This window comes from Pagrus pagrus (assembly GCF_965226575.1).
Source record: "Pagrus pagrus genome assembly, chromosome: 21".
NCBI lineage: Eukaryota > Metazoa > Chordata > Actinopteri > Spariformes > Sparidae > Pagrus > Pagrus pagrus.
In genome coordinates, this window is record NC_140208.1 from 3,172,040 (window position 1) to 3,193,377 (window position 21,338).

A 21,338-nucleotide genomic window follows, 5' to 3' on the forward strand; every position below is an offset into this window, starting at 1 on the left:
TTGCTTCTTTGAATTGCCTCGTACATCTGTAGGGGGTGTTCTTGTCTTGTCTTGTCCTGTCTTGTTCTTGTGAGAACTTGGAAATGACTCCAGGATGACACTTGTTGATTGCAAGGGCGTCTGTGAGGTCAGGTCCTGCGCACAAATCAGGGATTCTGATCACAAGTCGAGTCAAAATGTACAGAGGGTTTTATTGGAGTCACAAACAAAACACTGGGATTAGGGATGGTAATTTTCTATGCAAATTAGGGATCAAAGTCATTTATCAAATGCAAATCCTTTAAATACGTGGAGAGGTGTTTAAGGGACAGGGAAGACGGTCTCTTGGTTTTAGCGGCTTGGCTATGATGATGACAAGTACGTGTGCGCGCACATCAGTAACCTTGTTTTGACTCTCATCCTTGTTCTGATTATTTCCAGGAAAGAGAAACGACAAGTTGACAATATTTGAACTTTTCTGCCAGTCTGAGAACTGCTAGAAAAACGCTGACGTGCAGTTCTAGCGTCGTGTGTCAGCGTGACAGGCTGCCCAGTTTAACTTCTCCTGTAACGTCTTCAGTTTGACCAAAGGATGTCTTCTCTGCCTTTGACGTCTCGGACCGGCACTGACTGCTGTCAAGCTGCTTGTGGTCATTATCAAATATAAACATGCAAGACCGAATACTGAGGCATTGTGACCATGTTAGCCTACTGGTGTTAGCATGTGATTCAGAGCCCAAAGAACAACCTCATAGTCTTTTTGTAATGCTTGATGCAGTAATCAGATTTATGTATTCATGATTTTAAGTTCCAAAAATGATAAATAACTTCATTTTGAATATTTGTTTTTTTAGATTTAAGTAAAACGTATTTTTTTCTAGATAGATTTTCGAGTAAATAACCAGATAACAGTCTGTGGAGAGATCTCTTAGACTTTGACATTGACACGTCTGGTATTTTATCAACTTGGAAAGGGACCCATGATTGAACAGGTTAATGGATCTCAGGGTCCAGGATGCGTGCAAACTCATACGTAGCATAATGTGAACGCAGCACACCGCCCTGGCCCGGCCTGTGTAAAGGAAACCCACAGAAACTTAGTGACTACTGCATTTTTTTTTTTTTTTTGCCTCCCTGCTGCCAATTTTCCCCTGGCAAAGCAGCGTCTCACTGTGCCACAGTGACTGCTCTCTCTTTGCCATGTGGCCTCTGCAGCTGTTGTTGTTGGCGTAGGCAAACACTCCGGCGCTGTCTCTCTGAGCACACCCATAAACTTGCGGATTCGCTTATTGTTTCTCTCTGATGGTTGTTTTTTTGCCGTGCCCTTTTCTTGTTGGCGGTTTTGGTTCGAGACATTTTGTCCTCGTTGACTCCACAGCCGGGCATGGGTCCGCAAAAGGATCAGTTCAACCTGAGTCCTCGCGTCTTTGTTGTGCCGTGATGTAGAGCAGGATGCATGGAAGAAAAAGGACTTATTTAGCACTAGCAGTCATTATTCTTCCCTTATTGAATGGAAATGCATTTGGCAGGGTCTTTTCCATTCAGCTGGCGTGATTTGTTGTGTTATTTTGGAGACTTAATGTGGTGTATAATCAGAGGCTCCTTCAGTAAACACATTTGCCAGGAATTGTAAGGCTGCCGGCTGGAAGGTGAGTCTGCCGCTGGTGATGCTGTAGCGGTGGAGCCTGTCCTCTCCCACGATTTCACCTCTCACAACAACTCACTACCCAGCGACTGCTTTTTCTTTTCCCAGAAACTTTCCATTGACACTCTGGCATGGATTTATCTGCATTACACTGAAAACAACCTTGTAGAGGTGTCTGTTAAGACAGAACACAGAGGAGCCTGACCCGGAGGAGTCAGTGGGAGGACATCCCTGACACACACACACACACACACACACACACACACACATTGCAATTCCCTTGAGTAATCTGCTGTAGCTACTGATCAATTAATGGCCCCTGCCTGTGATGCTCGGGTCCTGTCAGTCTGCTATGGATTCCCCATTAGTCACGAGGGCCAGTGAATAGCCGAGCCCTTCCTCTGCATTTCCCTACGACCAACTGCTCGGCATTAGTCATCAGCCCAACAATCTGCAAGGCGAAAGGGACGTGATGTCAGGGGAGAAGTGGCGCTAACAACAGAGCAGCGTGCGCATGGATGCATGAGATCATTAATCCATGTATACAGGGCTGCGGTTTACAGGGTCTTCTTTTATTGTTTCATTGATTACTCTCGATTAACATTCGTTTCTGTCGTGTCCAACCAGCTGTCCCAGAACCCAAAGTGTACAGTGACAGACACATTTTCTCTTGTGAGGCAGATGGATCCACAAGATGATGTAATCTTGCGGATCCATTTTGCCCGGCTTCAAGCTGTGCACAGGTCGAAGTCAAAGGCAGTGAACAGGGCTCGGTTTAGGTGTTTCAACCAGCGACCACTGATGCTGCTCGCCTCAGTAATATCAGAACTGAAGATTATATTTCATTAAAAGAAAAGCAAAGACTGGCATTGAAGTGTTCACTCTCTCCTGACTGACTTGTTGCTCTGATTGGTTGAAGTCAGCCTGTGATGGACAGATGGTCTGTCCAACCGCCTGCCGAGTATTTTCTTTAAAAGAGGCAGTCCTTTTCCAAACAGTTTCCAGGTTTCATGAATCAAACAATCTGGCGCATGAGGTTAATTTGTTGAATGAAAATATCAGTTATCAATACACACAGTGAAATATGCCAAATGTTGGATCATTCAATTTTCCAAGTCCTCGTCGAACATGACTGAACATGAACGGTCCGTGAATGTGAGGATCAGATCCTGCAACTAACAGTTATTTTCACCAGTGATGTATCTTATTGTTGTGTCCTGCAGCAGAAATATTCTCTTTACAGTGAGTATAAATAGAGAAAACCACACTATCCTCACAGAGAGGAGCTCTCTGAAGTCAATGTTTGTCATTTTTGTGCGAAACATGACTCAAATTGATCATAAAAGTAAAAGCCAATCAATTTTCCTTCAACTACTCTCTCTTCAATCGGATTGATTAAGGGTTTATAACAGCCTACTGTGTTTGGTGTTGGAAACACCAGCGGATCTCTGCGGATCAGAAATTGCCTCGACTTCATTCATGTGTCACGGTTCAGCACATCCTTTTTTTCCTTTTTTTTTTTTTTTTTTACTTCACCGATTGTTGCTCTTCTGAACACTCAACCATCCAACGAGCAACGGGGAAGCAGAAAAGCTAACAGTGAGCCACAAATCTCGAGTTCATGCCCCCGGTGAGAAAACAAGTGGCTGTTTTCATGAGCAACACTCCCTTACCTCTTCTCATCTCTCTCACTCCTCCATCTCTCTCCATCCCCAGGAGCTGTGGCTCTTTCATCACAGGTCTGCTGAGCAGTAGGGTACGCAGGCTGCCGCTTTGCTCTCACCCTAGTTTCTCTCTCTAGCTTTTCTGTTGCCGTCATCCGTCTACTGGCTGCAGTTTGACTCATACCTTCGCCAGCCATGTGAGCTGCTTGATCCCGTCGACCCCTGTCTCTCTCCTGGGGGAGGCCATCAGCCCGACCGGGGCCATTTGTCTGCATGTAATGGAGGTCTGAGGCTGTGGAGCGAGGTTAGGCCCCTCACGGCCCAGCGGAGAGGGACAGCCAGCGACAGATGCCAAAACACTCCCAGGCGAGTGTGTATGTGTGTCAGAACAGGCACGGATCTGTCACACTGTGTCAGCGCTGGATTAACACCACAGATATGCATACGGACTGACAAACGGAGTGGCTGCAAACAGGAAACAAAGACACGCTTTTAAAGCTAGTTGTTCGTCCGGGGGAGCGACGTGTTGTTAATTAAAGAGAGCAACCCTGGATCATTGTTTATTTCATTTCCCCTGTAATGTAATTTATTAGTAATAATGAAAATTACAGAAGGGAAGCAATAAGTGGCAAATAAAACATTTAAGCGTCCATCACTCTGTTGTAATCAAACATAAATCCTCATCATCATTATTGATTAAAGCGCTACAGAATCATTATGAGGCCGGCAGTCACTGAAAAGCCACCCTCGACGCTCAACATAAATAAATTGATCCGCAAGAAAGTAATTGCATACGAGACGAACGCTGCTTCTCTGCTGCGAAGCAAAAGCTGTGGTTGCGCATAAAGCTGCACAGTTGGCCCGAGATTTCTTTCTCAGCAGCCGTCCGGCCTGCCAGACGCTCTCTCGCATGGACCGCAGCTCTTTCTGGAGGATAATAATGGAAAAAGGAAATTGGGTTGGAATAAAAAGAAAAAGGCGTTCAAAGATTTAGGAATAAATATAAAAACCAGAGAGAGACGGAGGCATGTTCACACATATCTGATTTGTCCGAATTTCTCAGCTCTGTGGCGTGATAAATCCCCGCGCCGCGCTGGGTACGTGGTAAGCCTTCGTTACGAGCGGAGCCTCAGACAGCTGCTCACACACCGCTGAGGGACTGGCGGAGACAGGATCACCAAAAAATGCCTTCAGAAAACAAGATATTACCTCGGGAAGCTGGTCGGAAAAAAAACTATTTCACCACCACTTTTAGCCATAACCTTATCTCCCCCCTCCCCTGCTCCCTTGATATACATGTAAAGCCATTCAGGATAATTGGCTTTCTAACTTTTAATTTCTTCCAGCATCGTGTGGTGTTTGATCCCCGCGGCCTGGCAAAGCACGGGGAGTGGTTGGATCTGCTGAACACGCTGCGTTACAAAGCTTTGTTTGACCCCCACTGCAGCACCCCTGATTACAGGCTGCACAGCGGGGGGAGCGCATTAAAATCAAACTAGCCAGGGCAAACATTTCCTCCCGCTCCTGCTAACATCGATGAAATCAGGACCGGCCGTGGACGATGGTGCAATATTAGTTGAAGCTTAGCTTAGCTTGGACGGGGGGTTAATGGGCAGTGAGAGGAAGAAGATCACCTCAGACGATGCTTGACATTATCACAGAGAGAAGAGTCAGACGAAGCTTCTCCTCCTTTAACTTCACAGCACAACCCCGGTGTATTCATCTTCAAGAGTTTCTTAAGCGGCGGGTATGTTTAGCACCGGCTTGTGTCCCCACTTTAGAAAAGGTCCCCGGGAAGTCACCTGGGAATTATTCAGCGCTTTGGACACTTCCCGTCCTGCCCCCCCCCCACCGCCGAAGGGATCCATAATTCATGGCTGTGCGTCCAGGATGTCACCGCTCCAGCGAGCTAGCATTAAATATTTACCGCAGATCATAAGCTGCAGCTATTGAGGCCTGCCAGCCCCCTTTAGGAAGACTGTTTTCGGTCTCGGCATGCGCGGGGAATCCCAAATGAGCTCGGTGACTGGGTCCGCTCGGAGATATGCGACAATCAATCAGTCCGTAGGCGGTTCTCGTAAGTCATCGTACAGGAAACGCTCACAGCACAGGTACTGTAGCTATATGCAGCACGTCTCTGCGCTGTGTGTCGAATGCTCGCCCTGCATGCCCCGACAGGCTGCAGGAGAGTTTGAGAAGTGTTTGGACACCTGTATACACTTTCTCTCTATGTGCTTGTGAGCATTTTTTTTATTTTTTTTCCCCCCCTCACTTTCTCATCAGCTCTCTTGCTGCCTTGATAAGGCGCAGCAGGCACTCTGGATCCCCCACTGATGAGTCGAAAGGATGGAGGAATAAGTGGATGGAGGAGTGGAGGAGCGGGGTTAGATTGGAGGAGGAGGAGGAGGAGGAGAGAGAGGAGGTCATCAGATGTGAGACAGGATTAGGGAACAGGGTGGACATTTTTTTTGTACACGTGCAAACAAGCGGTGCAAATTTTCAGGAGCCATTTTTCACGGGGCCATTACCTCGCAGCGCATCAAAGACTTTTTTGGTTTCTTATCGATTACTAAGATAGCTGTTATTCCAGATTTAGCCCCGCCAATAGCTGTGGGAGCTATAAAGAAAAGCATCAAAGAGGAAAATCAAACAGAAATGTCACAGAGTACAGAGGGTGGGCCGGAGCCGCAACCATTTGAATTGTATTGATTTGTTTCTCTGACAGTCGTATTTTTCTGAAAGCTTCCTGACTGAAACTCTCTTTGTTACCTCGCTGTAAGAAATATGAAAAATTTTAAGGAAACGTGCAAATGAAATGTGGGTGTTTGTGTCTCTCTTCTTGTGTCGCTTCTACACATGAACACATTTACACATTTACACATTCGGCACAGGGGATGGAGTGAAGGCGAGAGTTTGCCCACAACAGTAGATGGAGGGATAAGGCCGGAGGAAAAGATATATGTGGAGGAAGGCACCGGGTTGGAACGAGCTATCTACCTCCAGATTGTCGAACAGGCGCAGATAATAAGAAAATATTGATTGTAAACACAGTCAGGGGGCTGTAACATCAGGCGGCAGAGGGGAGGGGAGGGAGGAAGGTTTCTCTCTCGCTGTTTGCCACATTGACGAGGGAGGGCTTGATAGAGTCAACAAGACACCAGGTATTAGCCCCTATAGGACACCTGCTGAAAAATGGATCAGGGTTTATTTATTCAGGCGTCATTTCAGCTGCCGACGAGGAAGACACTATTGTTTTCGTGCCAAACGTGGTCGGCTGCCAAAAAACGCAGGCCACAGGAAGCAGAGGGGTACAAATAGCCAATTAAAAGCTCTGGCTTATTACACAGGGCTATCGTATTTCAGACCGGACCATAAGGAGAAGTATGAGCAAAGGGAGGTTGCCAATAATTTCCCCCTCGCTCAGTCAGCAGCAACACATTGTTTACACATTGTAAATCGATATACCTAATGCGGCTTGAGCGGCGTAATTAAAATGTTAAAATGTTTAATGCCCCTTTCAGCCGTGGGATCAAGTGCAGACACGAGCAGGCAAACATATTTAGCTCTAATTAGGAGGTCCGACGCTGTCTTTGAAGGCGGATAATGTGTTGTGTTTTTTTCTAAGAAGCTTTGTCTTAACTTCCTGATCTTAACAGGGCACAGGAAAGAGTTTCTGTCTTTACAAAATGTCTTAAAATCCCTTTTTTTTGTCTCGATCTTCCCTCCTCAGTGCCATCACGCTCGACAACACGCTGGTCATCCTGTCCACGGTCGCACCGGACGCCGGGCGCTACTACGTCCAAGCGGTAAATGACAAGAACGGAGAGAACAAGACCAGCCAGCCCATCACCTTGTCAGTAGAGAGTGAGTAACCACAGACTGTATACACGAGAGGTGTGGACGCACTGTGAGATCTTGTAGCATCAGTTGTGGAAAGCAATATTTCCCCCTGAAAGGTCATGAAGTATAAAGAGGTGGAAGTATTGCGATCCTTGAGTCGAAGTACTAATATCACACTGTGAAATACTAAGTATCTTAAATTTCAACATCACCACATCCTGAGATATTTGGTCTACAATGTACACGAAACGTTTGACGGATCGTGAGTTGAGATGAGCTGAAGGGGAATGGCAGTCCTTCAAACCCTGGCATTACCACGTGGTGTTACTGTCAGTAAGACAGCCAGGTCATTACCTTTTCCCTCACAACTGCTGACAACACAGGACAAAACATTAGTTTATTCATTCATTGAGTCTATAATGGAGACGTGGAAGGCAGATGGAAATGGTGCCAGGCTGCCGGCCCGACTGGATCACCAGATTTCGTGCCAAGTGGCAGACTTGATTTTACAGTGAGGACGAGGTTTACAGGGAGCCGATCTAAACGCTGATGGTGTCATTTTTTCTATTACCATAACCTCATTATGATTTGTTATGGCAAACAGTACTGTACTTGTCTAAGTATCATGGGGGCCATGATACATAATGAGTATTTTTACTCTGGATATGTTCAGCACATGATTATACTGATTATATTATATTAACACATTCTGGCGTTTTACTGGTAATGGGATATTTCCTCTTTAATCAGATTTCATTTCATTCGGGGTCTGTATCTGCAGCCATATTTACACATTGTTCCAGATGTACACTCACACAAAGTAAGAGAAAGCAACAGGGACAGCCTGTTGTACCGCCAAGTACTTCTTAATATTCACCAGCATACTTAGCTCCCTACAATGACAAAAACACAAGATACACGACTCGAACCAATTCAGCTGGCTTCAGCTCAGCAGAGTGAAATATAAGAGGAAACCTAACAGACAGCATCTTATGACACGGTAGACTGGAGTTCGGTATGGGAGTGAATGAGCAGGGTGAGGGAAAAGATATTACAGCTGACAACACAAGGGAGCAGAAATAGCCTGTGGCACATATGGAGAACAGTGGCAGAGTTGATTATACCAGTGCAGAGCGCACACACACAAACGCGCACAGACACACACACGCTCACACTGTGGTTCAGGTTAGATAGAGAGCGTAGCGGGAGGTCTCAACTCGGCGCTGTCAGGGAACCACGCCATGCATTTACATGAACATCCACATATGCTCCACACAAACACACATCAACACACACACACACACTGACGCACAGGCCACTGCGAGTGCAAATACAGAGAGGTGTGTGTGTGTGTTTGAGTGAGTAAGTGCTTGCGTTTTTTTTCCCCCCCGTACGTGCACACGTATCAGTCAGTATCTGCTACAGCAGCTGTTCCTGCAGCGACGCCTCTGACAATGCATTTCCCATGAGCTTTCCTGGCTCCGACAGTGCTTGCCTAAGCCCGAGCAAGAGCGAAGGTCAAGGAGAGAACATCGAGGAGACTAGTGTTGCTCATTTTTATAAGTTTCCACGCCGGATGAAGTTTAAATATTTGGTTTTAACTTCAGCAAGAATGAGAAATTAGGCTGTTGTCACTGACGATGTTTAAGCTGCTAAAGAGGAATTAAATACTTGACATTTTGGGACAAACACTTATGTGAGTGAGATTTAGAGCATTGATGTCAATAATCCCTCTGTGTGTTACAGAGCTGGGTTCAGACATAGACGGTATGAATAGTGGACGGAGCTTTCAGGTCTGAAAAGAGAGCCACAGGGATATTTTAGTAGGCTAACCTGGAAGTTATCACTCTCCTGGTTCCCTCGACGAGAGGCCCTTGTAATTTGTATTGGGTTAGGGTTAGGGTTACCCCTAACCTAATCAAAAAACACCCACCGACCAAGTGCCTTAACCTGCATCCTTTCTTATGGCCAGCAGGAGGCGACGCCACTGGTTTTTTGAGAAAACAATTGCTAGCTTAAATTTCAAAGTGTGGGTTGACACCTGTGGTCGGTACACGTTTAGCCTAGCTTAGCATTAAGACTGGAGGCATGGGCAAACAGTTAGCATTCAAAAAGAAAAGAGTACATCTATCAAATCGCCTCATAAATTGTCTGATTAAAACATCACTGGAGTTGTTGTTTGACTTGTTTTACTGGTTGCTTCATCTTTATGCTAAGCTAGGCTAACCGAGTCCCGACTCCAGCTCGGAACTGAAATATGTAGCGTTGGTTTCCCCGGTGACGAGCAGTGACACCTTGATGTTGTTTAAAGTGCACGTGTGTGTGTGTGTGTGTGTGTGTGTGTGTGTGTGTGTGTGTGTGTGTGTGTGTGTGAGCATGTGTGTGTGTTTATGCCTTCACACACGGGGCCGTACACATCATCTAATGACCCAAGATTGGTAAGATTGAGTCATGACAGCGCCTGTAGCTACATCTGACATGTGCAGCCACAAGCACACTCCCAGGGCTTGATGGGATTGACAGATCAGTGTGAGTTTATCACAGACATGACACATCTCAAGCAGCACACACACACACTGTGCTCTCACTGCCATGGGCTGTCTGTCTCCGATGCTCAAAACACACACACACACACGCAGGCATAAACTAGTTTGCTCATGCAGAGTTTTTATGCACATATGAAAATGCGCGCGCACACACACACACACACACACACACTGCAGCCTGTTCACCCCTTTAGCTTCGTGTTTGTCAGGCTGTATTTTTCTATCCCTGTTTCTGGTTCTCCCGCAGACATCTTATTATACACAGTCAGTGCACTGTCTCGTCCTATTGGGCCCATCGCTCCGTCAGAACTCGGATACAGTGTACGCACCGGTCAGTTTCAATATGTCACGTCAGTGAGCGCACACACACAGTGCACTGGGTGGAAACATACAGGACGCCGACATCCAGAGGACCCGGTTATATCTACTTCTGTTTATCCATCAAGATCACTTCTCCCTGCTTAACCTCTCCATGTGTGTGTTTTTTGTTGGTGTGTGTGTGTGTGTGTGTGTGTGTGTGTGGCGTCCTGTCTCTCTGTGTCTCTAGATGTTGGAGGTCCAGCAGACCCCATTGCCCCGACCATCATCGTCCCTCCCAGGAACACTAGCGTGGTTACAGGCACCTCTGAGGTCACCATGGAGTGCGTGGCCAACGCCAGGTAAACATCAGGTCACAGATCAGCTTGTTAAAGGGCCAGTTCACTCAAATCATTAAGGATGATCCAGAAAAAAACACATTGATTAACAGAGATTTTATATCGTCATACCACAGACTTTGGAAAAACTAGAAGTAGGAAAGAAGATGTGTTTTTTTTCCTAAGTTAGGTGAAATGACCCTTTAACCCCATGTGTACACATTAGACGAGTCTGCTCCAGATTTCTTTCAGTCAGTAATATCTAATTTAGATATTTTTTTTCTTTTGCACAATAAATTAAATATCATGTGTGATTCAATACAGTTTCAGTCTTGCACGTTTCTGCAGACACAAGCGTTCTTTTATGTTGGAATAAAGCAAAGCAGACTCCACTAATGATATCCCTCGACTCATGAAACAGTTGGCTTCATCTCAGCCTGGAAACTTTTTTTTCCTTTTGGATTTCAATACCAGAACTTCCAGCATATTAAACAGACTGATGGATATGTGTCACAAAAACGTACCAAAATTTTACCACCAAGCATAAAAAACATCTGACATCCTGCCTTTTCCCCACCGTAGGCCTCTTATCAAGCTGAGTATCACGTGGCGTAAGAATGGCGTGTTGGTGATGAGCGGCTTGAGTGACTTCAACCGCAGGCTGACCATCCTCAGTCCGGTGGTGAGCGATGCCGGCTTCTACGAGTGTGAGGCCATTCTCCGCAGCAGCAGTGTGCCTTCAGTCAGTGCCGGGGCTTATCTGCACGTTTTGGGTAAGAATTATAAGCACACACGTTGAATTTGTACAAAGATTGCGGCACTTGCCAAAAGTATCTCCTCTGACTCCTTGCATGTTTTTTTCAAAAAATGACTGTTTGATGTGCTTTGTATATCTATTAAGATGTGTCATATGTGTAACTGTATGTTTAACCTGTTTCTAAACTTGAATGGAAATGTCTAAGGATGCAAAATTGTATTGTGTTGTGTCCTAGCGCATCGTATCGTGTCATAATGTATCGTATCGTGTGCTATTGTAACGTATCATACCGTAGAATATCCTATCGTATCGCATCGCATTCTATCCCATTGTATCATATCATATCGTGTCATATCGTATCATATCGTATTGTGTCATATCGTATCATATCGTATCATATCGTGTCATATCGTATCATATCGTATTGTGTCATATCGTATCATATCGTATTGTGTCATATCGTATCATATCGTATCATATCGTGTCATATTGTATCATATCGGATCATCGTATCGTGTCATATCGTATCATATCGAATCATATCGTATCATATCGTGTCATATTGTATCATATCGGATCATCGTATCATGTCATATCGTATCATATCGTATCATATCGTATCATATCGTATCATATCCTGTCATATCGTATCGTATCGTGTCGTATCGTATCATATCGTAGAATATCTTATCCTATTTTCGTAAGAAGGTACATTTTGAAAAGCATCATATGTCTGCATCAGGCAGTGGGCCATCACAATAAAAGAAGAAATCATATGTTAATTCCACTACAGGAGAGACTTAATGTTCTCTTCTATCAGGTAGAAACAAATATGTGCATATATCAGAACTGGCCCTTTTTTTTTTTTTTTTTAGTATTCATAAAAATTAAACCAGCATTTACAGATATTCATGTGAGTGTTGATCCCCGAGTCTATGCAGGTTTAATCAGACGCTGCATTGCAAGTTGCATTTGAGGTGTTTTCTTTTTTCTTTTTTCTTTTTTTTACAGTGGCCCCTGAGGACAAAACACATAAAAGTGAAAGCACAAACATTAAGGAAATGTGCTCCAAATCCTCATCCAAACGAGCCTTGATGGGAAAGCTTTAGTCTCTTTGCTGCTGCTAAGTGAAAAAGCAGTTCATCGTTCCTTGTTTTGTTTATGATTTGATATTTGCCGCACTTACCTGGTGTTTGCACATTTGCTCCTTCTATAGTACGTGTTTTGCAGCACATTTCACGTTCTGCGTTTGTGTTTTCATTCTCTGCCATTCTCCCTCAGGTTGAATGTCATATTATTCTAACTGTTTTTCATTATGCACAAGGTTAAACAACAAGGATGTGATTAGTCATAATGCATAATTGCTGTACAGCGTATATGCTTTCACATCAACATGACAATCTAAATGACAAAAACAATAATTCTGCGCTCAGCCGCGGCGCATGCATCATGAAAACGTGTGGGAGTAAACGTAGCATTTACATTTTGCAAGTTCAAACAAAAGAGCCGGAATGAAACTGATATAAATAAAACTAGTCGCGCTGTATGAATGAGGCAAAGGTATCGCTGTGAAGTCGTGAGGCGGCAAAGTGTTATTGATTTAAAAGAGGGCGAAGCTTTGGGTCGGCCTCAAGAAACTATTTAATATAACATTGCTCGAGTCACTTTCGTTCCATCAAGCTGAAACACTTTGATGTTTTCAAGGTTGTGATGTGATTGAAAGGACAAGGTGGGCTGAACTTTTCCCTCCACACAGCGAACTGAGCCTTTCCTCTCCCCCATGAAGTTTGAATGATGCATTTAAAACCATTACAGGATACCAGTTACTGTATCATCGCATTATTTTCCGGCTATGCTTTCACCATGAGGCAAAAAAATATTTACACTACAGCATTTTACTGTTTTCTGGTGTCACGACTGTACTTTTCTAAGCTCTGATGATTGCAGCTGCAGGTTTGCAGTCTTGCTTCTTATTTTAGCAACTCTTCATCCTGTCTTTCGTTTTTGTTTTGACCCCAGAACCACCGCAGTTTATTAAGGAACCGGAGAAGCACATCACAGCTGAGATGGAGAAGGTGGTGGACATTCCCTGTCAGGCTAGAGGTGAGCTGTGTGTGTGTGTGTGTGTGTGTGTGTGTGTGTGTGTGTGTGTGTGTGTGTGTGTGTGTGTTTGTGTGTGTGTGTCAGAGCATATTAACCCTCTGAAGCCCAAGCAGTTTTTGGAGCTTTTTTTTTGCTCTTGTCACATTTTTGCTCCTGGTGGAGTTGGAGTGGAGATTGTTTTTCACTGCAGTATGTAGGTGTTGTGCACCTCTCTGGAAACAGGAGAGTCATGGCTAGAAGTAAGAGAATCTTTGTGGTGTCTTTTGTACAGTTTAACACAAGTAGCTGCCATGCTTTTTTCTGCCATACATCATAATAAGAAAAAGAAATGCAACTTGAGGTGCTTTGATGATTTAATTTGACAAAAATTAAAGAGAATAAACTTTTAAATACAACATTTGCTCACAAGTGTTGCCAGACATGAAATAAAAAAGGGCGCTCCACATGCTGTACATATTTTATTGTTTACATTTTTATAAGATCCTGCTCGCAGACTCCTGCTGGCTGCTGGCAGCTCCTCCAGTGGCTCAGTCTACTTTTTGCTGAATTGCTGTCACATAACTGCAGAATTACATGTTTTTTACTGAGCCTGGCTGGTGTAAACAGTTGTAAATAAGTCTTGTAAAATAAAGTGATTTTGATGAATTATGACTATTTTAGGCTCATATTTGGTTATCATTCCTGATGGAAGTGTCCTTGGCAGATGATTAGTTCAAAGAATGTCGGCAATTTGAGAATCCAAGGATGATTTCAGATTTTTCTGACGAGGATAAATGGTTTAAATTTGGTGATTTTGAAAAGAAAACAATCCTGTCAAACCGCCTGTAAAATACTTTTGAATAAAGAATTAAGCTATTAAAAAATCTAAAAATCAATATGACTTTATGCCGATAAATGCAATGAAAAAGGGAAACATTACTTACTGCCTGTAACTCTCTGCACCCTCACTCGCCCTCTGCAGGAGTGCCCCAGCCAGACATCGTGTGGTACAAGGACGCCGTGCCCATCGGCCCGGTGAAGTATCCCAGGTACCGGGTGCTGGTGGGAGGCAGCCTGCAGGTCAACGGCCTCCTACCTGACGACACCGGCATGTTCCAGTGCTTTGCCAGAAATGCTGCAGGAGAAGTTCAGACCAACACATACCTGGCTGTTACCAGTGAGTGCGCCAGCAACTCCTCACTAAATCATTTTCCGTAATTACTGCTATTAAAGCTCGATGTGTTTTGTTAAAACTCATAATTAACTCTTATTCAAATAATGTTAACAAGTTTGCAGCTCTCTCAAGACCCTTGTCGGATTCATAAAAGGACCAGTAATAGCTTTACAAAAATGGAAAGCAATTCCCAGCAGCAGGACGGGAGAAGAGTAGGAATACATTTGTTCTTTAAATTCATCATTATGATGACTTGTGCAACTTCTTCCTCAAATATAACTGCAGAGTAAATCATAGGAGGTTGTTGTTGTTGTATGTAACGTTGGGGGCCGATCCGATCCAGTATTGTTATGATAAAACCTTAACTGGGGTTGCCATAGCAATCTGCTCTCTGCTGGCTCGCTGTATGTGACGCCTTCTTAACCTACAGGTTGAACAAATTGCTCTGGAAGTATTTTGTATAGTTTTTGCTCTTTTGATAAGAAGCACTGTGGTTTTACTGCAGCCTCATGTAACCTTACACATAATACTACTACAGTGGCACTGTTGTTGGGTTGGTCCAGTCCTTAGTTCTGGACCAGAACTGGCCAAAGTTGGCCCACTATGAGATCCAATTTGTTTTCATGCAAAATAATAAATCGATTAATTAAAAAATACATATGATGAAGTTCATGCTGTTTAATTTTGTGAGGTAAAAATGCCCTTTAAACATTATTATTGATTATTTTCACAATGCTAAGTTAGCTGTGCAGCTAGCGGTTTGGACTGGGAGCTCGGGAACAAGGGGAGAGTTGGTGTTTACATCGCTGGCATAGGAGCTTTGGGCGGGAACGGGCTGGGGCTAGCTGGTTAGCATGCTAACTTCAGTAGATATCCCTGAACACAACAATGCATAAACATTTAAAATGTCAGAACTGCTATTTATTCATATTCCGTAGATAATTTGAGTACATTACTCCTACATAACACCCCTTTAACAATACAAAATAGGTGCTTCGCTTTTGCGCCCATGATGCATCTTTTGCTGACATTCATCACATGAATTTATTTTTGTTTTTCAGAAATATTTCAACTTTAAATCTGTGGTTTTTTTTATATGTAAACTGAAAACGATCCCTTCACAGCTGCATAAAAACAGACCCGACCTTAATACCGTACTGGCTGCCTTACTCTAATCACCTGAGTCACTGTGCATGAGTTGATGTGTTTTTTTCTCACTTTGTCACTTCTGAATTTTAAAAAATCACTAGTAATTTTACTCTCCCTGTGCAACTGTTTGGCAAGTTTCTGACATCTAATTTTCTTCACTCCGTCTCACTTCCTGCTGCCTTCACTCCACGCCGCAACAATTTCTCAGAAAATCATGATATTTTTCTCTCGCTTAGTCATTCGCTTCCTCTCTTTCTCCTGCATCCAGATCTCATCTCGCCATCTCTCGCTTTTTCCTCAGCACCGTTCACGTCCTCACTTCTTCCATTCCTGTGTCCTCAGATCAGCGCTGCTGCTATGACAAACTCTCCATCCCTCCGGGGACTGATACAGTTTTCTGTCATCCTATAAAAGCTTTGATTTATTGCGTATCACAAATAGGGGATTTTAGTTATCTACATATTGCCTCTTTCTGTCTATCCTTCTCCCTCATTTTCCTCCTTCATCCTCCTATACTCTGCGGGTGCAAAGAAATAGCCCAGCAGCCGACAGTCGTGGCACCGAGGTGAAGGCTGTGTCGATCCGTGGAGAATTAGTGGGACAAAGCGTCGACTAAACACTGAGAATCAGCAGTCTGGCGCTTAGAAAAAAACACGTTTGAAGAGGGGGTTTTGCAACAGACAGTCATTCTCTCACCTCTATAACCCTCTTACCTTCTCTCTTTACTATACTGAGCCTCTCTCTTTTATTCTGTGTGTTTGTCTCCCCTCAGGCATTGCCCCGAATATCACAGCCGGACCCTCCGACAGCACCGTGATCGACGGCATGTCAGTCATCCTGCACTGCGAGACCTCTGGAGCTCCGAGACCGGCTATCACCTGGCAGAAAGGTCTTTGTTAGGCACATACACCTGGAGATTATGACGCCCCCCCTCCCCTTATCTGTAACACATGCGACCACAGTTTGCTGTGGCTTAACAAATAAAGCCTGATTGGATTCCTTCACCAGGATTTAGTCTGTGCCAGGCTTTTCATGTTTTCAATAGGAGATCAGGGAAACACTGGCCGTGTTTTTCCTCATAATCCTCTTCTTCTCCTATTCTGTCCTTGAATGCCTCTGTTTTTTTTTCTTTTCCATTCTCTCCACATTTTCTCTATTTATGTATCTCCCTCCTCCATCTTTTTCTTCCTCTTCATACGCTCAGGTGAGCGCGTGCTGGCGAGCGGTTCGGTCCAGCTGCCAAGGTTCACCCTGCTGGAGTCGGGCAGCCTGCTCATCTCCCCCTCGCACATCTCCGACGCCGGGACCTACACCTGCATGGCGAGCAACTCCAGGGGCATCGACGAGGCGTCGGCTGACCTCGTGGTCTGGGGTGAGCGCGCATGTTTAGACGGACGAGACAGACGCCGTTTTTTAAAAAACACACCTGTCTGAAGTGTGTCGTGAATGTCCGAGCAATCCGTCAGAGAGGTTTGGGAAATGAGGTTGTGCGAGATGATAATAAAAAAGCTGAATCAATTCCTTCAGATACAAAAGCAGTCTTGTGTGCAAGTTTGAAGTCATCATCGAGGTGTTTTCTGCAAGAAAAACCATCAAGAAAACAAAATACAAAACAGCAGCATGTCATTTCAACTGAAATGAGTTTTCTGAAATTTGTCTGTCTTGTTTTTTCTCCTTCCTTCCATCTCAGGAAGATCATTTCATAGGCTGTTATCTCTCCTGTAACTTGTAAAAAGTCTCTTTCTATGTCCTCTTTCCGTCTCCGCAGCTCGCACCAGGATTACCACCCCCCCACAGGACCAGAGCGTCATCAAAGGAACTAAAGCCATCATGACCTGTGGAGTCACACATGACCCCAGTGTAACCGTCAGGTGAGGATACATTCAATTCAGATCGCTGTATTTGTCCCTGAGGGGCCGTAGATTAGTACAATTACAAGTAACATGATACAGGAACATGCAGTGCAGCAAGATGAAGAAGAAGATGGCGTTATCCTTTATTTTTCCTTCTTGTAACCAGTAACAAAGATCGAAATCAACAATCTGTCTCTGAAGAATTTATGGTTGTGTACTTTCCTTCAACAGCACAACCGTGTGTTTTCTATATTTAGCTGCATTTCACTGATACACAGCTGAATTGATTGACCACCCAGTGTGCTTCATTAGCTGCATTTACATGGACTCTGCTGATAACTGGAATAATGGCCCAGTGAGAACGTCGGCGGTAACATCAGGTGATGTGAACGAGCATGAAACATGACGACAGCAAAACAAAAGTGCTCTGCGCGTGACACAACTTTATTTGTAGGAGACTTTTAAAGATTTAGGGATTGTTGAATGTTTCATTAGAAAACAGCAGACATGCAAACGGCCCGCTTCTTCTTCTTCTTCTTCTTCATTTTCTTCTTCTCCTTCTCCTTCTTCTTCTTCTTCTCCTCGATCTTCTTTTTCTTCTTCTTCTTCTTCTTCTTCTTCTTCTTCTCCTTCTTCTCCTTCTCCTTCTTCTCCTTCTCCTCCTCCTTCTTCTTCTTCCTCTTCTCCTCGATCTTCTTTTTCTTCTTCTTCTTTGCCTTTCTACTTCTTTCTTCTTCTGTTGTAATATTTCTGGCAGAAGCACTTTGACCATGTGAAGTTTACCTTTGTGTTATAGTGTCTAATTACTGAGGTTATATTGTGATTAGATGCGTCGGGCCGTGTAAACAGGTTGTTCAGTGTCTAGATAAACAGCTAACTTGGGACCTTTAATTAAAATGATTTCAGTCATGTTGCAGAAACAGAGTCTATGCCGCTGCAGCTAACTGTGATGTGTTTTTAATCATTTCGGCACCACTATGGAGGTCCGCAGCACAGAGGAATATCTATTTCAGGCTTTGGCTACACAGGAAAATACTGGCCAGTGTGATGCATTCATTGTTGGTTTTGATCTTTTTCACGGGATTATTTAGCAATTAGAATAATACGAGCCAGACTTGTTTCCTTTAGAGGTGACCACAGTGTCCACGGATCAAAAAAAAAGGATGAGCTTCAAAGTTGAGGAGCCACAGCCTCAAAGCCGTGGCATCCTTTGGTTCGACCAACAAGCCCTGATCAGAAGACCTTCTCTAATGCACCCAGCGTGGCCGCGATCACAAATCCTCAATTGGACTCTGATGGCGGATTCCATTTTGCTCATGCAGAAGCATTTCTGTGTTCGTTACGCTCGACGCTTTAAAGTGAATCCTGTAGAAAGGGCAGTTGTTGAGCTGTTGTGGCCTCTTGATCTGGTCATAAAGATCCTTCACCCGCAGTTATTACTTGCTGTATTGTTCGTCGACACCTTTGCTTGTTAATGAGTCATTTAATACCCTGAGCACAGAGTATTTACTAATTACCTCTCTGTATCTTACTCTGTGCTGCTCCTCTTCCCCCACAAGAACAATAAAACACGCATCAAAATATAATCACTGCTCAAACAGAGAAAGCCGTGTCCCCAGTAGGCAAAGCAAACACACACGGCCGTTAAACATGTTTGTCGAACCGCCGATGTGCACGTACGTCACGACGAGGACGACTCTCACACATCAGCCTACCGCCTCGGTCCGAGCCGGCGCGACACAACAGACGCTGCGCTGAACTCCGAGCTCGTAGCCGACATCAATGGGCGATCAATAGACCATTCTGTCCCCTTTCTACATCTGACGCCGCGTTTGAGCCGTGCAGGTTTGATGAGTGTTTGATATGCAGCCGTCAGCCGCTATGATATGCATGCGGGGCAGCTCTGATGGCGAGCTTGAAGAGACAAGGGAGAGAAAGATGAAATACCTCACTAATAACGTTCTTCTGGGGTTGTGGTGCAATAAAAGACGAGCACACTGTCAGTTTCCCCGTCGCTTTACTGTCAACACGAGTTAACCTGCCGTCTAAAGCTGCGGTTCAGATTTTCCAGCAGGTGGTAACGAAATGAAATGCAAGCCGGGTTCTGGAAATCTGGTAGAGACGATGTTCAAGCACTTACTCGGGCACTAGAGAAATTTGAGAATCTCATCTGAGAATGTGTCCGACATTGACACAGAGAGTGAGTCGGCACCGGCGGACACCCTCGGATATCTTGTGAATTCATTTTCACATTTGAAACAGATCAGTACATTTTCACCCCGTCGACACCTGCTACTAAAATGGGATCTGTATCCATCAGTAAGATCTTGCCCTTTGCGTTTACTCCTGGTGTTGTTCATGCATTTATTGTTATCAGTGAGATATCAGAGCAAAACCTGCCCATGGTGGCAAATCAGCCAAATCCCCTTAGAAAAATCACAGAGTTCTGTGAGGTGTTGGGTCAGTGAAACTTTCTGAAAATTGTGAGATGCCGTCCGTGACTAATTCTTCATTATCTGTCCCCTCTTGTAAATTCGGCACATGTAACACATTGTGTTACGCCCGTCTTTGTATCAAAAATACGGCGTCCGTTTGTCCCGATGTGGTGCAGTGAAGGCGTGCCGGCCGCTCTGTGACTAGATAAATCAAATACTGTGTTAACAGCAGATCAGCTGCACAGATGAGTGAAACTCACACAATTATTTTTTTTTCTGTAGATCCCTTTCATTTTTCACACAGTCTGCAGAATGATTCCATCTTCCATCTGGTACTTGAGTGGCACAGAATAAATGTATAATCAGTTATTAGCAGAGAGCCTTTTGTTAGATTCACAACAGATATCTTTATTATTGTTATGTCGTGTACAGATGCCAGCCTCTGTTGTAAAGATTGCATTTACACCTGCCTCAGATCTGAACACAGTGTGAAGCCGGAGGAGCTCCAGAATCTGGTCAGGCAGAGCGGATCGCATTAAATGCACGTGTCCAGATACAGATCGCATCTTTATACCAGGTGTAAATGAGGTCTTTCTGTAAAAAAAAGTAAGCTGCCAGTGGTTTAATCTTTCATCAAAAAAAGTAATTACAGCAAGCTGTCCGCTTTGATCGAGTGTGTTTTTGTTTTTCTGCTGGAAATGGGCAGTTTACAGTGAGGAGGAAGGCTCAGAGTGAGGGGTGTGTTAGGCAGCTGTCAGTGTTTGTGATATGTTTTAATGCACCGACCCGACATTTGAATAAAAAGGTTAAAGGTTCCTTCAGAGTGAACAAAGAGCTCATTTTTCCCACCTCATTTCCTGCCGCCTACAAAAGAAAGCGGGTTTGTTCAGGGTCCACTCACAACTCTCCTGACTTTGAGCAGCCACGCTGTCGTACTCATGAACACATTTATTCTGTTCAAGTTCAAGATCTTTCCTTGTTACCGCACAGCAAGGCCGGTGGAGTTTAATATCTGTCCGCTATTCTTCAGAACATTTTAGATTTGGGGAATTGCGGACTCTGGCCAGAACAATTTGGACTTCTTACTGTGTTTTGCCTTTGGTGCCCAAATGAGTGTCAGAGATCAGTCCAGTTTAATCAAAGTTCTTCAGTAACTGGATGGAGGCTCGCACTTCTTGGCTTGTTTGACTTAGTTGTATCAAAAACTAGTGAGTAACAACCGTTTAACAAAAAACACAATTACACTTTTAAAAGGAATATTTAGTGTGTATCAGCATCCTCAGTACGTTGCAGCTGCTTGACCGGTGCTGTTGATGAACTGAAGGTGCAGCAGGTGGTGCACGATGGTGGTGATGTTGATGAAGTTAAAGGGTCTAGCTGCTGTATGAAAACACTCAATCCACAGAGAAATATTCAGAAATATGTCAGAATTTTAGCTAGAAACATTGAAAATTTAGCCGGGATATCCACAGAAGTTAGCATGCTAACCAGCTAGCCCCATCCCAGTCCAAAGCTCCTATGCCCTTGGTGTTAACATTAACCCTCCCCTGGTGCCCAAGCTCCCAGTCAGAACTGCTAA

General features: G+C 44.2%; 1 protein-coding gene across 5 annotated transcripts in view; it reads left to right on the forward strand.

Annotated features, from left to right (window-relative positions):
* The window catches only part of sdk2b (sidekick cell adhesion molecule 2b), a 276,603-nt gene that overhangs the window by 209,142 nt on the left and 46,123 nt on the right, over positions 1-21,338 (forward strand). For all 5 annotated transcript variants that reach the window (XM_084341902.1, XM_084341903.1, XM_084341900.1 and 2 more), the window contains exons 5-12: positions 7,019-7,152; positions 10,222-10,333; positions 10,892-11,082; positions 13,086-13,169; positions 14,131-14,325; positions 16,244-16,360; positions 16,676-16,843; positions 17,240-17,342. In XM_084341902.1, coding sequence (XP_084198028.1) covers positions 7,019-7,152; positions 10,222-10,333; positions 10,892-11,082; positions 13,086-13,169; positions 14,131-14,325; positions 16,244-16,360; positions 16,676-16,843; positions 17,240-17,342 — 1,104 coding nt within the window. The remainder of the gene's footprint in view (positions 1-7,018; positions 7,153-10,221; positions 10,334-10,891; positions 11,083-13,085; positions 13,170-14,130; positions 14,326-16,243; positions 16,361-16,675; positions 16,844-17,239; positions 17,343-21,338) is intronic.